The sequence below is a fragment of the Sorex araneus genome, chromosome 11, assembly GCF_027595985.1.
Source record: "Sorex araneus isolate mSorAra2 chromosome 11, mSorAra2.pri, whole genome shotgun sequence".
Lineage (NCBI taxonomy): Eukaryota > Metazoa > Chordata > Mammalia > Eulipotyphla > Soricidae > Sorex > Sorex araneus.
This window is the reverse complement of record NC_073312.1, coordinates 33,936,847-33,953,461: the sequence shown is the minus strand read 5'-3', so window position 1 is coordinate 33,953,461 and position 16,615 is coordinate 33,936,847. Positions and strand designations below refer to the sequence as shown.

Sequence of the window (16,615 nt, the reverse complement as noted above, 5' to 3'; positions counted from 1 at the left end):
TTGTACCTATGTGTGTATGTTTAGAAATTTAAAATTAGGTAGGGGCTAGAAAGAATGTTCAGTGGATAAGATGCTCATCTTGCACGCAGCCAACTGGGTTAGATTACTGGATATTACTTCCCTCCTCCCCACAAGCCCCACCAGGAGTGATCCCTGTGCATAGAGCCAGGAGTGAGCCTTCAGCACTGCTGGGTGTGGCTCCCTTCCAAATTTAGATGAATGTAGGATTTTCTTTATATTCTTTTTGGCTCTGATTCAAGGAAAAATAAATAATGCCTTATTACATATTATTGAAGCCTACTCTCAGTAATCACTGTGTACTGACAAGTGTGGTCCACACCCCCTGTAAATTAATCAATTAAAATGCGGTATGCATTTATTAAGAAATAACTAATTTAATGTTGGCGGTTAACCAGACTTAGAAATTGTGACATCACAAACAGTTCTTGACTCCTAAAATTATCTCCCTGATCCCTAAATCTTGCATTCTTCTTGTGGTTCTTGAACTCATATAGTCATCTCGATATATAAAACACATATTATTTATATGTTATCTGAGTCAATGGATAAATAAAAATAGTTGTTCAAATTTAAAGAGAAGCTAGGAAAAACAGGTATTCATTTATTCATACAGTACAATAAAATAATTAAGGGCCATGTGATTTAGGGCATATTAAAGATTCTCTTTTTTTTCATTCAGTTGAATACCTGAAACTGCTATATTGAATACGAAATTTATATTCTGATTAAAATTATTTCCAGTTTTTTATCTATAAGATTTGGGTAGTGCTATGTTACTGACTTAATACAATTATATAGAGATGTAATTACTAAGGAATTACTTATTTTGTGTACCTGTGCCCTAAGCACTTAGTTGGGCACAGAGAATACAAAACTATATCCCTGGCTTTAGGATGCTTGTAGGAAGAACAGTAAAAGAGTGACTTGACAGTATGGTGTGATAAGTACCATCATGTGAGAGGAAACTTTATTAGTTTTTGGACATTTATCCAATGAAATTGATTCTTCACTCTTGTATTAGATTTCACACAATAATTCTTCATCCTCTCCTTTTTTTGAAACACTTCTGACGATGCTTAGGGCTTATTCCTGGCTCTGTGTTCAGGGATCACTCCAAGTGGGATTCAGGGAACCATATATGGGTTGTCTGGGCTTGAACCGGCAAGGAAAGCATCGTGCCCACTGTGCTGTCTCTTCAGCTCCAAGCTCTTTTCTTTTTCTTTACTGTTTTCTGTCCTTATGTCCATGTATTACTCATACCGTGACAAGAAATGACTTACTTTTAGAGTAAAATTAAGAGTTATAAATGTATTTAACTGTGGACATTAACTTTACTATGCTTACCGGATATTCTGATTAAAATGAGTTGCCTTATCATGGGATCATCAAGCAAGTTTTCTTATTAGCGATTAGATCAAAGATACTGGAACATGATAAGCTTAGACTAGGAATATTGGAGCCACACCTCTCACAACGTGTCTCTTCGTAGAAAATGTTTAGAAATTATAGTTATCTAGTCGATCTCAGTAGTGGTGCTTCTAGCTGTAGATATGTAGTTAAAACCATACCTGCCATAATAAATCCTTTGCTTGGTTTTCTTGGAAATAAGAAAATTAAGTTTTATCTGTACAAATAGCAGATTATCCGTGTGTGTGTATTTTAACACTGAACTCAGACTCAGAGAACCCTTTTTATATTAAGGTGTGTTTCAACTCAACATGAAGACAAAATATTCATTTCAAATTCCTTAGATCATTTAAAAAGGAACTTATATTAAACTCTGCTCAGAGGAAATAACAGGGAAAATTGTTAAATCCATATTGAAGTGAATTATTGGGTAAGATTGGGGGAATTTTCATTCATAGTGAATAGGCAGTCTTGTTTTAACAGAGATGATTAAAATATAGTCTTGATTATAGACTTGAATATGAATTACTTACCCTGTTTTCCTAATTATTTTTAGTCTCATAACCTTAAAAAACATTTTATTAGTTTCTTAACAGTTACAGAAATAAGCACTTATATGATCCCTTTATCCACACTTCCATTTGCTTCTCTCAAAGAAAAAAATGCTCAGAAGTACATACAAAGTGTTTGATTTTATGTTGCATGTTTACTTTATATACTACATAGACAACTTTATTAGTCTTTTGTTTTTCTAAATCCTTGAACAATACAAGAGGTACCACAAGTGATTTCTATCCTTGAGTTCTTACCTATTGCAAATTAACCTGAGCCTACATTCAGAGAGCTATTTGAACCTAATAAGACTAACTTACCTTTTTTTTTTAAATAGCTGTGATTTACAAAGTTATTAATAGTTATTTTATGCATATGGTATTTCAACGCCAATCTCACCACCTCAGCTTCCCTCCTCCAGTGTTCACCCCAAGCCCTGCCCCATCCCCACCTGTCAGCTTGACAGGCACATTACAGTTTCAGTGTCTGCAGCTTAGCTCTCATGTTTTCACTGTTGCTGAGTTTGTGTTTTGGATATATTGGTATACCCCTCACTCATATCAACGGCATAATTGAAGCTCTGATGCCTTTTAACCCATTACTTCTCATTCTCTTCTCCCACCTTGATTCTTTTTCCTTCTCTGTCCTTCTCTCTAAACACTGGGGTCAAGGGTGATCTAGACATTCCCCCTTTTACTATAATACATTTCCTCATCCAGTATTCTGTATACCACAGATAAGTGTGAGCATCCTGTTTTTTGTCTTCTTCTGTCTTACCTCACTCAACACTTCTAACTAAAAAGATTTACATTAGAATAAAGGGGAAGAAATGGGAAGACTATTATCTTTTAAATCTGTATACTGAGGGGCAGGGTGCTTGCTTCACATGCTTCTAACCTGGCTTCCGTCCCCAGCATACAATGTGGTCCCTAGCCCCTCCAGAAGTGATCCCTGGACACAGCCAGGGGTAAGCCCCGAGCACTGCCAGGTGTGGTCCTATAAACAAACAAACAAAAACTCTGTGTATTGAGAAATGTCTGTCTTTTTTCTTCAGTATTAGGACTCTTGAACTTTGCCATGAATTTTTGCTAGTCTGATACTTTCAAGAGCTCTTTTCCTTTGCCCCCAGCAGTGCTCGTAAACTGTTGAGTTCCTGGCAGAAATATACTTCAGATTTTACTATTGTTTATACCAATAACAATTACTGAAATTTAATTATCATTGCCATTTATTACAGATATTAGATGAACTGATTGTTGAAAAGTGAGCATAGACTTCTTGTTTCCAGTCTGACTGTATAAAGAGCCAAGAACTTGTCACTCTTTCCTCATCAGTATAAAGCTAAGACTGAAAAATATTGACCATCCTTCTTTAACTGTCAGAAAAGGAGATCATAAGATTCTCTCATAGTGAGATCTCTGCCCCCCCAAAATGGAGAGACAGACCTAGGCAGATAATTACGGCTTATTGAAGCAGGAATCTACTATTGAATTAGGAAAACCTAAACTGTAACTAGCAAATTGCTGGAGACTCAGTGGACGACCCTGGAAGTTAGAACTCCAGAGGGATGTCCTCTTAGGGGAGCGCCACGCCTTTGTGTTGTACTTGCTGAGGCCATACCAGATTTTCACAGTGAAGACTGAATAAAATTCTTCTTGTGCTTCTGGCAGGGACTAGGGGAAAAAAATGATGTTAGGCAGTAGTATATCGTTATTATTCACCATGATCTAGGAGGTATAAGATAGTTTGTGTACATGCATGTTTAATAAAATTCCTTGTGTGGTTCTGTTGTATGCCTGCTGTTGAGAATCATTTCTTTTTGATATCATTTGATTCTTACACATTTATGAGTTTTCATATCATGCTAGAGACGTTTCTACCTCCAGGGGGCATTGTTTCTTTAAGAAGTAAAGGAACATTGCATTGCTTTATTGATGAACTGAATCTTTTAAAATTAATTTAGGAGTTAGTGGATATGTTCTAGTGGGGTTTTAAGGATCAAGAGTATTTTGATTTGAACTTTAGAACTTCCCAGGAGGTTAAGCTAATTTCCTAAGCTGTCTCTAAATTAAAGAAAATAGCTTACAGAACCATTTATTATATTTCTGTGAATATGTACAGAAAAAGTTTGATGTAACAAAAGTAGCAACAACAGAAAGTAATACATTCATTTTCCCTTCTTTTTGCTTAGCTTTTTTCAGCTAGTGTTACGTTATTGTTGTTTTGTTTGGGGGCCACATCCGGCAGTGCTCATCCTCTGGCCCTGCATTCAGGGATCACTCCTGGTGGTGCTTGGGAGATGACATGCAGTGCTGGGACTGAACCCAAGTGACTTTGTGCAAAGCAAGCATCTTAACCTCAGTACTATCTCTCTAGCTCCTTGTTGGTGGTTTCTTAAGTCGCTTTATTCAGGAAGTATATAAAATGACTTCTCTCTTTGTATTTATTTATTTATTTATTTGTTTATTTATGTATGTATGTATGTATGTATGTATGTATTTATTTTGGGGGCCACACGCAGCAGTTATCAAATCTGGTTCTACACTTTGGGATCACTCCTGCTGGTGCTGGTGGATCATATGGGGTGGCAGAGATTGAACTCAGCCAGTGCCTTACCCCATTGTGCTGTCCCCCAGCCCCCTAAAATGTCTTACTTTGACTACAAATGGGTGGTTTTTTTCTTAATCATTTTAATAATTCTACCCTCAGTTAAATTGGTTTCTTTTCCCCATAACTTCAGAACTTCTAAATGTTTGGCCTCTACCCTCACCTTATCTTTTTTTATTAAAGTCCACATTGTTTTCAAGAATTCAGGAAAATGTGAAATGATATCTTTATTTTAATAAAATTTTATCTGATAAAATAGAGATAGATTCTTGATTGTGAAGTAGTGTGTAAAAACACAAAAAAGAAAGGGAGCGAGGGGCGCCTCACCGCACCGCGCTGGGCACTGGGCACAGGGCAATGGCGCTATCTCTCCCACCACCGTGTTCGGTAGTCTTCAGCTGCTTCCCCCACCCCGGGGATGCTGATGGCGATGACAAGGCAGGCGAAGGAAGGAACGGAGGAAGATGGTTGGTCTCAATCGCAGTTTATTCCAGTCTCCATCTCCATTCTCCTCTGATTCTCCTCCTGCTTCTTCCTCCCCCATCCTACTTCATTCTCCTTCTCCTCTGGGTCTCGATCTCGATCTAGCTTCTCCAGATCTGGCACTGGAGACTGGCCCTGGGACTGGTCCTGGAACTCGACAGCACTTACCCCCAGCCCCCTCTCACAGTCTCACAGCCACCTTAAATCCCCCCCCATCCCCTGGGGTTTATGCATAGGTGTGGTTACAGTCAATAGGGGGCTTATGCATAGTTGTGGTTACAATCAAAGGGGGCTTATGCATAGGTGTGGTTACAATCAATAGGGGGTAAAGTTCTATCCCTTAGGGGATGCTTTCACTAGGACAGATACTCTTTCAGCAGGACATCCACCCAAGAGTGGAATCCCCTGGGTGTGTTTCCCCTCTCTTTGTCCAACTAACATATAAGTATTCATATTATAAATCATTTTGTATGGGCATAGCAAGAGATGCATTAAACTTATAGAATTGCTCTGCTGGGGTCACCTCAATCTCAGACTACAGTGCCCAGGCCAGATTAGTCTTTCCTAGCCCTAGCAGGGTCCTAGTCTCGTCGTTGCTTTTGAATCATGACATGACATGTCCATGACCAATCTCTTAACATATAGTTAAGCATTAGGCGCTTTGGCCAGGCTCATCTCGATGCCAGGGTAGCACATAACTCACCGCTTGCCCTGGGTCCGTCCCGTCCCTCGTCGGGACCCTGCTTTTGGGGGTGCTAGGAAGTAAGGGCAGCTGAGGCTTAAGTCGAGAAAGCAGATGCCCAGGAATGAATAATATTTGAAGCCAATTAAATCCCATGTTACCAAAGCATATTAATAAATGTCTTTCTTTGTCCATACAAAAAGGATATTGTTTTAAAGTAAACTATTCAAAAGACATAAGAGAGGAGAAAGACAATATTAACTTACAATACAAGTTCACTGTCCTAGCAAGGTCTGACCTTACAAATCAACAGAGTTTGATTAGAGGAAGAGCAGATAAACTGGTAGAAGTGGTTACAGATAAACAAAGGAATGGGAGTGACTTGGGAGCACTTTGATGGGCAGGACTGATATATCTAAGCTCCCAGTGGCAAGGGGAGCAGGACATACCAATGTAGTCTAGAATTGTTTAGAGATTATTACCAAATAAACCCAAATTCTGTGGCAAGGGAGAAAGGACAAACCAATGATATCCAATAAAGTAGCATTTAAACTAGGATCATAAATAGTGGGACTGGAGCAATAGTACAGTAGTAGGGGGTTTCCTTGCATAGGGCCAACCCAGCTTTGATCCCTGGCATCCCTTACTCCTGAATGTTGAGCCATGAGTAACCCTAGCACCGCTGGGTGTGGCCATTAAATTTTAAGTGGGCATTAAAATTATTTTTGTTTTAGCAGAGATAGAGCTCAGAGATAGAGCACTTGCATATGAAAAAAAGCTTTGACTCAAACTTCCCACACCATAGCACAGACATTTTCCACTGTGGTGGGACAGCAGTCTTATGAATGTAGGTCTTTACTCTTATTTTATGGTCCAACATATTCTCTATTCTGGATAATACTCATATTCACTTGAGAATAATACATTGTCTGCTGATTGTAGAGAGTTTTATAGATGTCTATTACATTTAGTTGCTTTATAACGTTGATTAAATATATTTTTCTGTCTGTTGAATTTGCTATTGACCCCTAAATAATAATTTCTTTCAATTATTATGGTTTTCAAGTGTAGAATTCATTTGGTCTTTTTTTTTTTTTTTGGTATACTAATTTGTATTTTTTGGTCACAGTCTCTGTTTTGTTTAGGCCTGGTTTCCTTTAGGAATGTGAACATATTTAAATAGTTTATTTAAGGTCTTTGTCTTTTAAGTTCAACATCTGGGCTTCCTCAGGGACAGTTTCTGTTGGTGACTTTTTTCCCCCTCTCTGTAGGAGTCATATTTAATTATTTGGGTGATTTGTTAAAAAATTTTTTAAATTGCATGTGACTGACCAGGGTTTGATCTCCAAGACTATATATGGTCCCCTGACCCCTGCCAGAAGTGCAAAGTCATGAGGAAGCACTGCGCACTACTGGTGTGACCCCAAAACAAAATAATTGGACATTTTAAATCATACTGTGTGATGTTCCAGACTCAGATCTCCTCAAAATTGTTGCTTTTGCCTGGTGGTGAGGTGATTTGGTGGGTTTGTTTAACACCTCTGAATTCTTTGTCATGTAAACATTAAAGTCTCTGAATGGTTAGCTTAGTGGCCAACTTGAAATTGAGCAGATTTCCTTTAAAAGTCTGAAACAGGCCAGAGAATTAGTATAGTGAATGAGCATTTGCTTGAGCTCATCACCATATATGATCCCCCTAGTCTCTCCAGGAGTGATTCCTGTGTAGTGAGCCTTGAGCACAGCTGGGTGAGGCTTAACCCACTCAAAAAATAAGTAGCACTGCACTGTAGCACTGTCGTTCCATTGTTCATCGATTTGCTCAAGTGGGCACCAGTAACATCTCCATTGTGAGACTTGTTGTTACTATAAAGCCGACAAAATAAATTATGACAAAGGAGCGATAGCACAGAGAATAGGGTGTTTGCCTTGCATGCAGCCAGCTCAGGTTCAATTCCTTCCTCCCTCTCAGAGAGCCCAGCAAGCTACCGAGAGTATCCCACCTGCATGACAGAGCCTGGCAAACTACCTGTGGCGTATTCGATATGCCAAAAACAGTAACATCATCATCATCATCATCATCATCATCACCATCATCATCATCATCACCATCATCATCCCATTGATCATTGATTTTCTCGAGCCGTCTCAGTAACGTCTCCATTCATCCTATCCCTGAGATTTTAGCAGCCTGTCTTTACTCATCCTTCCCAATGGTGCCACATTGGAGGCTCTTTCAGGGTCAGGGAAATGAGACCCATCATTGTTACTGTATTTGGCATATGAATACACCACAGGAGCTTGCCAGGCTCTCCTATACAGGCAGGAAACTCTCAGTAGCTTGCCAGATTCTCCAAGAGGGAGAATTAGGCTATAAGATGTCACATGGCTGCATTCACTTCTGGGAGCTTGGTTTTATAGTAACAACAACAACAAAAAAAAAGTAAATAAATAAGTAAATAAAAAAGTCCTAGACTTTTTCTTTATTTAGGTCAGAGATATAGGGGTTAAAGCCTTTGTCTTGTACTATGAATCCTGGTTCAATCTGAACACTGCCAGGAGTGACCCCTGAGCACAAAGCCAGGAACATCCCCGTTGTATTAGCCTTGTCTTCTTGTTTGTAGAGGCCAGCCATGGATAAGATCCTAGACCTTTCTCAGATCTTTCCTGAACCCTACAGTGCTTAACCGTCTAGATTCCCAGGAATATGTCAGAACTCTCTAAAGTCATCTGTGGACGTCTCATTTCATCTTTTTTCTTTTTCTTTCCCAGGGGGTTTTCTCCCAAGTAGTTCTTAAGGGGTTGGGCAGCCCCTGTCAGTGATTCTCAGCCAATATGGAAATCAGTTGTGCAAGGGTGTGATGTTGCTTGGGTCCTCTGGTGCTTGGGATACAGTCAACCACCCCAGTAGTGCTGGCAGCCTCTAGGGCCTGTACCTTATGATGCTTGAGGGAGGGGACCATGTGGTGCTGGGAATGGAATCTGGGTTAGGCACTTGCTAGGCATGCTCTCTAACCACTATACTATTCCACCCATCCACCTCCTTTCCTTGTAATCTTTTTGGTTGGCTCATTATGTGTCCCAATATGCACACATCTCAGGAATCTAGGTGTTAAATAATTGGCTTTTCTTGTTTTCAACATATGTTTGGGGAAAAGGCTTTTGCCTTATTGAACAAGTCCATATAATCTTTATTCTTCAGGAGTGTGTGTGTGTGTGTGTGTGTGTGTGTGTCTTTGGAGGAGCTTGATGCTGATTTTCAAGTAGAAGAAGGAGAGTAGAAATAGTGTATATTACAGCACCACAAAGCTGGCTTTCTTAAGAAGTGGGCTTTTTTTTCTTGATTAAATGGAAGTTTTAAACAGAGTTGTGAAAAAATGATTTTGAGAATTCTGTTAGTTTTCTTTTGATTTCCTCAGAGCCTTATCTTGTGTGTCCTTATTTCTTTTCTCTTCTAAAAAGTTAGTGCTCTTTCTGTCTCTTTCTCTGTCTCTTTCTTTGTCTCTCTGTCTCTGCCTCTCTTCTCTGTCTCTGTCTCTCCCTCCCCCCCAATTCAATTTAATGAAGCAATGATTTCATTATTGCTATTATGATCCAGTTTATTTTCCTTCATGAGTCAAGGGAGGGATGGTTTTCGACACTTGATTCTCCCAAGGGTCTGTTTAGATTTGTGAGAACAGTTCTGAATTGATCACTTAAGTTAAGTTATCCTACTAAAAAAAAATCACGAAGACAGGGATGATAAAGTTGGGTTTTTTTTTTTAACTTGCAGACAAACCAATATAAAATAAATTTTCTTGGTTCTTGAATAAAGGGGAAAAAACAAAGAATTTTAAGAAAACTTGCTTTATTATGTTTCTGTTTCTTATTTCTTTATTATTTTATCACCCTATTCAGGATGCCCGGCATGCAGCCGAAGGAGAAATATATACTAAACTTAACCAAAAAATAGATGAATTTGTTCAGCTTGCTGATTATGATTGGACAATGTCTGAGCCAGATGGAAGAGCTAGTGGTTATTTAATGGATCTTATTAATTTTTTGAGAAGCATCTTTCAGGTGTTTACTCATTTGCCTGTAAGTATAAAAGATTACAAAATGTTTTCTAAATTTTGCTTTATAATGCTTATTTTAGAATTTTAGTTTGTTTTACTTATTTAACCAATTTTCTAATTTGATTATTGTCTTTTCTGTTGTTCATTTTTGTTTAGTTTTGCTTTGGGGTTAGTCCTGGCAATGCTTGAAGCTCAGGAGTCACTCTATAAAAAACTTGGGAGTAATAGTGCCAGAGATTGACCCCGGGATTCTGCATACTAAGCCTGTGTTCAAGATCTTTGAGTGTGGATGGGAAGCAAACTCATTTATTTAGTCTGCCATCTGATTCTGAATACTTTCTTCCCTTGTGGGTAAAGTGATGGGTTTAGATAATCTTCAAGGTCTCTGTGCACAACATTAGCTTTTAGGTTTAGCTTAGTTTTTGCTTTGAGGACCATAAGTAGTGCTGCTCAGGGGTTATTTCTGACTCTGTGCTTAGGTATCACTCCCAGTTCTGCTTGGGAACCATCTAGGTCCTGGAGATTGAACCCACACCAGCTACATGTAAGATAAGCACCTTCCCTGTATACTGTCTCTTGAACTTCCAGTAATATGTTTTATTATTTTTTATTTATTTATTTTGGATCATACCCAGCAATGCACAGGGGTTACTCCTGGCTCATACACTCAGGAGTTACTCTTGGCGGTGCTCGGGATGCTGGGAATATGGGATGCTGGGAATCGAACCTGGGTTGGCCGCGTGCAAGGCAAATGCTCTCCCTGCTGTGCTATTGCTCCGGCCCCCGCAGTAATATATTTTTAGTGTCATTACTTAGATACATGGAAAATTTCTATCTAAGTATAGCACTGTTGTCCCATTGTTTATCAGTTTGCCTGGGTGTCTTCACCGGGGCCCCTCAGAGGGGGTGTGTTGAGTTTCCCTCCCCGCCCTGAGCAGAGCCCCGGCAGCCTAAGACCGCCAGAACCCAGCCACAGCCATGCTCAAGGCCGCTCTGCACATGTTCGGAAAAGCCTCACGCATGAAGGAACTGGCAGAGGAACCCAGGTGTGCAGGACCTGGGGCTGAGATCTCCAAGCCTGCTTGGATCTGGACTGGGCCTCTTCCGCCCAGATCCCCCATTTTCCAGTAGCTAGGCGGTCACACCCAGAAACTGCCTGGGGCACCGTGTAATCCCATCAATGGCCAGTATCCAGAGACTATAAAACCAGGCTCCTGGACGCAACATCTTATAGCCTAGTTCTCCCTCTCAGAGAACCTGGCAAGCTACCGAGAGTTTTCCTGCCTGCACAGAAGAGTCTGGCAAGCTCCCTGTGGTGTATTTATATGCCAAATACAATAACAATGTTGGGTCTCATTCTCCTAACCCTGAAAGAGCCTCTAATGCAGCACCGTTGGGAAGGACGAATATAGAGAGACTGCTAAAATTTCAGGGGTAGGACGAATGGAGACATTACTGGGCCCGCTCAAGCAAATCGAGGATCAATGGGATGATGGTGATAGTGATGCAGTAAATAACATTGATATAATTTATTGACTATAGCTCAGAAATTATATAGTGTGAATTGTGGTGAAAGCATCACTAATCCTGTGACTTACTTAGTCTTCTTATGTTAAATGTTGACCACCTTAGTTGACTAGGTTATTAAATTTTCACTAAATTTTATCTTAACTATAAATTTCATATATATCAAAAAATACCTTTTGTGTCTAGAGAGATAGTTCAATGGATTTGGAGTGCTTGTTTTGGTGGGTTTGAGCCCTGGCACTGCATAGTCCCCCAAGGACTGCAGGGAGTGACACTAGAACACCTAGCTGTTAGTCACCTTTGAGCACTGCCAGTCATGGCTCCCAAACCAGAAAAACCCTGCTATTCATTAAAATATTATGGAAATATTGATGAATAAAAAAATAGCCATGGAACCTGCGATGTAGCTCAGTAGTAGAACACTTGCCTTAGAATGTATATGTTCCTGAGTGTGATCCCAGAACCACCACCACAACAAAACCTGTGGTTGGTGGGATAACTATATGATTGTGAACAAGATCATTGGGATTTTAATGTAGTGGGATTTACAGATTATAAGCTATAGAACAGTCTTCCAGAAGAATGAATTGCTGAACACAGCTGCTAACCCCCTGCATACCGGGGTTAAGTAGATTGATTATCCTGGTGAGTTGAGTTTCCATCCTCCATGGCTGCTTGTGTTTTTTTCTTTACTAATCATGTGCTTGGGTAGGAGGCCAGTAGGCAACAGCACCTTCAGTGTTGGCTATGCTGGATGTTCAACTTTCATTAATAGACTTTGATTTTCACTGACCTACTATAAGGTTAAATCTATGTGTCTGAATATTTTCTAGAAAGAAAAAGTGCTTCATTATAGTTTATTGCAGGGATTAGACAGATAGTAGTGTTAGAGTTCTTGCCTTGCACACAGCTGAGCCAGATTTGATCTCTGGCACCTCTCAAGGGCTCTTGACCCCCACCAGGACTCTTCCCTTAATTCAGAGCGAAGTGTAAGCCCTCAGCACCGCTGGATGTGCCCCAAAAACAAAAGCAAAAATGCAAAAATAAAATTTATTTCAGAAGCTTGAAAAGTACATTAGATAATTAAAAAATTAAAATAACATTTAAGGCTATTTTGACTTATTTAATTTAGTTTAATTCTTAAGATCTTAAAGGAATTAGCACTGTATTTTTAGAGCAGAACTTCAGCAGGACTTTTGATATATATTTAAGTTGACACCCAGCAATTTGTTTTTTACTTTGGCTTGTTAAATCCTTTCTTAGAGGATAAAATACATTTTAATAACTATGAGATGGTTTTATATGCCATCTTCACCAATTTAAGTCATTTTAGCATATTAGCACTAACATATGCCTCAGAGACCTGGGTCTTAAGAAAATAGGACAAGAACACTATTTGGATATCCCAACGAGGAATCGAAAGACCTCTGCTTGGACTATCACATTTCACTCAAGTGAGAGAAGGAATCCGGAGTTCCGACCTCCGTTGATGATCAAGAATCAGGGGCACCTGCTGCAGAGCACGGTGGGATGGGGAGGGGATGAGGTGGGGGTGGTGAGAGGGATACTGAGATCATTGGTGGAGGTGAATGGGCACTGGTGGAGGGATGGGTAAACTATCACTGTATGAGTGAAATGCAAACACAAAAGTTCATAAGTTTGTAACTGTACATCACAGTGATTCTCTAATAAAAATTTAAAAAGAAAAAAAGAGAATCAGGGCCGCTGTTTTGTTTGCCAAGGTGTTGAAAATCAGATGGGCCAGACATGTAATTCGATTTAGAGACGACCACTGGACTAGAACTGTTACTGACTGGATTACACGGGATGTCAAAAGACCACCTACAAGATGGTCAGACTTCTTTTTCTGAATGAACAGTTTGAGGCTCTTTGTGTTCCTGGAGCGAGCAGATACCATTGGGCTACACTAGCATGCAACAGGGACGAATGGAGACGTTACTGGCTTCCACTCGAGCAAATCGAAGATCAATGGGATGACAAGTGATACAAGTGAAGTGATAGCATATATATATATTATGCTATCACTTCACTTGTATCATATATATACATATATACAAATATATGTAATGGTTTATCATAAGCATCTCCAGAATCATATATCAAGTAAGTTTTCTATCTGTGAAGAATTTGTCTTTATTTTTTATTATAATTAAAATCATTTCTGGGAAGAGATACTTGCTAAAAATTCATATTTTGGGCCAATTAATAGTACAGGGGTATGTGTTTGCCTTGCATGCTACTGATCCCGGTTCAATCCCTGGCACTACATAAGGGCCCCCAAGCATTGCCATGAGTGATCCCTGAGCACAGAGCCAGGAGTAAACTGAGCACTGCCGATTGTGCCATCAAAATCCAAATAAATAGATAAATATGATTTTGTGAGCTAGACTGGAAATGACAGGGAGACATTGGTAGTTGGTCTTGAACACTTTGGAGGTTGTGCAGTGTGGAAGTGATGTACATCAGGACCACAAACATTAAGCTAGAATAAGCACGTGATCTAAACTAGAATTAAACTCTGGTGGTGGAGGAAGGGCAGTTAACTCATATACTGTAAGCATGAATGTAAACAATATTCTTGCCATGTTTCCTCATATGCAAAGAAAGAAAAGAAACATACTTGAATTTTCTAACTTCAATCCTTTTAGGTATTTATTAAGTTAATGTCTTTTATAAGTAGTTTATAACTTTATCTTATAAGTTGCAGGTATCAAAGGTTGTGGAAAAACAGTGTTTTGAATTGTTGTTAATCTGGTGTACTTGGAAAAGGTGGTAGTATTAAAGGTTTGGGGATGAAAACAATACATTTTAATAGAGACCTAGTAGATTAGAAGAGAACTACAAAATTTGACCAACCCATCAGTAAGAGGTCATGGAGCTACACATGGAAATAATTAAAATAAGCTTTTCAGTCTGTCAACCAACTTTGGATCTGTGCAACTGCAAGGGTCCCATTCCGTTGCCACTGTCAACTGATCATTTGGGTGACAGGCAACAGGCTGGTAAGGAGCTCTTTGGCAACGGGGCAAAATGACAACCAAGACTTTTGCACAGACAAATATTTGTCTAGAAGACTAGACAGGTGTTCTTGTTTACAATGGTGCCTTCTGGGTCACTTTCATAGGTATACATACATACTTGTGTATCATGCAAAATTATAAAAACTTTCTGTTTGTTTTTGATTTGTTTGGTTTTGGTTAGCAGTGCTTAGGAGCTCCAGCAGTATTCAACCCCAGGCCGATGACTTAATGCTCAGCCTGTAGGTGCTGCTCAGGACTGGTGGTCCTGTGGGGGGTGGGGCATGTGAGGACTACACCTGGTGATGCTGGGTGTGAGGCATGCAGTGCTGGGTATCAGACTCAAATCCCTGTGCATGGAAGGTTGCCACCCCGGCCATTGCACTATCTCCCTGGCCCTGTAACTTTATTTTTGACAGCTTTAGATGAAATGGGCTATATTATTGGTGAAGGCTTTATGAACAATGTATTGTTGTGAACTGGAAGATCCAGTACTTAAGGGGCCAGAGAGAAAGTAAAGCAGGTACAGCTCTTGCCTTGTACACTGCTGACCCACATTTGATCGCCAGCATCCAGTGTGGTCCCTCCGGCATCTCTGAGCGCAGAGCCAGGAGTGAGCCTTGAGCATTGTGGGGTGTGTGCCAAGAACAAAAGAACAACAATAAAAAAAATTCAGTACTTAGAACAAGTGAAAAAAATTCTCTTAATTTTACTACCAGATAGCAATAAAAAATTCAGTTAAGACAGAGAGAGAGGGGCTGGAGTGATAGCACAGCAGATAGGGCGTTTGCCTTGCACATGGCTGACCTGGGTTCCATTTCCAGCATCCCATATGGTCCCCCGAGCACCACCAGGAGCAATTCCTGAGTGCATGATCCAGGAGTAACCCCTGTGCATTGCTGGGTGTGACCCAAAGAGCAAGAAAAAAAATGACAGAGAGAGGGAACTATTTTGAGTTGGAATTACATTTCATTCAGAGCAGAGAAAGACAGCAAAAGGAGATCTGACCTCCTGCTGGGAAAGCAAAAGGCTGTAGGCAAAGATACTGGAATCAGAAGTTCCCTATGCTAGTCAGGACCTGGTGATGGTAAAGATATTTTATTTTTCTTTTTGGTGTGAATGGGAAGGGAAAGTTGTGCAGGTATTGCTGGTGGAAGGAGTGGAGCCTTGGTGCACTCATAGGATATCTTCAGGTCAGGTAAAGAGAACAGAAAGCACACCAGGCCATGATGCTGAGATGTACTTATAAAATCTTCTGTATGGTCCTGTATTGCAAAAATTAAAGAGATTGAATTTTTCTAAGTCCCACCAAAGGAGCGTGTTCAGACAAATTTTATACAAATATTATACCTTAGGGAGGAGTTCCGAAAATAAATAACATTTTAATCACTTTCTTTCACTTAGGCATTATGGAAAGTTATGTTGTTTTAAATATTTCTTTCTGTTAAGAAAATCAAAAGTATATAGTTGAATTGAGTCTAGAGGCCTCTCTCAATTCTTTGGAAGCAAAAGGAGAACAGTTGCCAAAAGCCTAATGTTCATACCAATTTATTCTTCACTCTCAAAAGTATTATTGAATGTTATATTCAGTGTTGTCTCTTGTATCACTGTATCACTTGTCATCCTGTTGATCCTCGATTTGCTCAAGCGGGCACCAGTAAGGTCTCCATTTGTCTCTGTCCCGTGCTAGTGTGGCCCAGTGATATCTGCTCGCTCCAGGAACAGGAAGAGCCTTAAATCATTCATTCAGGGTTTTGACGAAGAAGTTTAATCATCTCGTAGGTGGGTGGCCACTCGGTCATTTGACGTCCCGTGGAATCCAATCAGTAACAGCTCTAGTCCAGAGGTCATCTCTGAATCACATTACGTGTCCGGCCCATCTGATTTTTGATGCCTTGGCAAACGAGACAATGTCCCTGATTCTTGACGGTCGATGGAGGTTGGAACTCCAGATTCCTTCTCTCACTTGAGTGAAATGTGATACTCCTAGCATAGCTTTTTCGATTCCTCTTTGGGATATCCGAATAGTGTTCTCATCCTGTTTTTGTAGGGACCAGGTCTCTGAGGTGTATGTTAGTGCAGGAAGAACAGTAGAGTTGAAAAGATGTGCCCAGAGCTGGAGGTTCTTCGTCCTCTTAACCACTTCTTCAACACTCTTGAAGGCGGTCCATGCTGCTCTCTTCCTCCTGCGCAGTTCTGGCGCCAAGTCGTTCTTCATGTTGAGTTCTCGACCTAGATACATAGCT

The 16,615-nt window shown here is 40.0% G+C and overlaps 1 protein-coding gene across 3 annotated transcripts in view; it reads left to right on the top strand.

Annotated features, from left to right (window-relative positions):
- The window catches only part of EXOC6 (exocyst complex component 6), a 168,754-nt gene that overhangs the window by 84,271 nt on the left and 67,868 nt on the right, over positions 1-16,615 (top strand). For all 3 annotated transcript variants that reach the window (XM_004607362.2, XM_055119231.1, XM_055119232.1), the window contains one exon: positions 9,647-9,826. In XM_004607362.2, the coding sequence (XP_004607419.1) occupies positions 9,647-9,826 (180 nt within the window). The remainder of the gene's footprint in view (positions 1-9,646; positions 9,827-16,615) is intronic.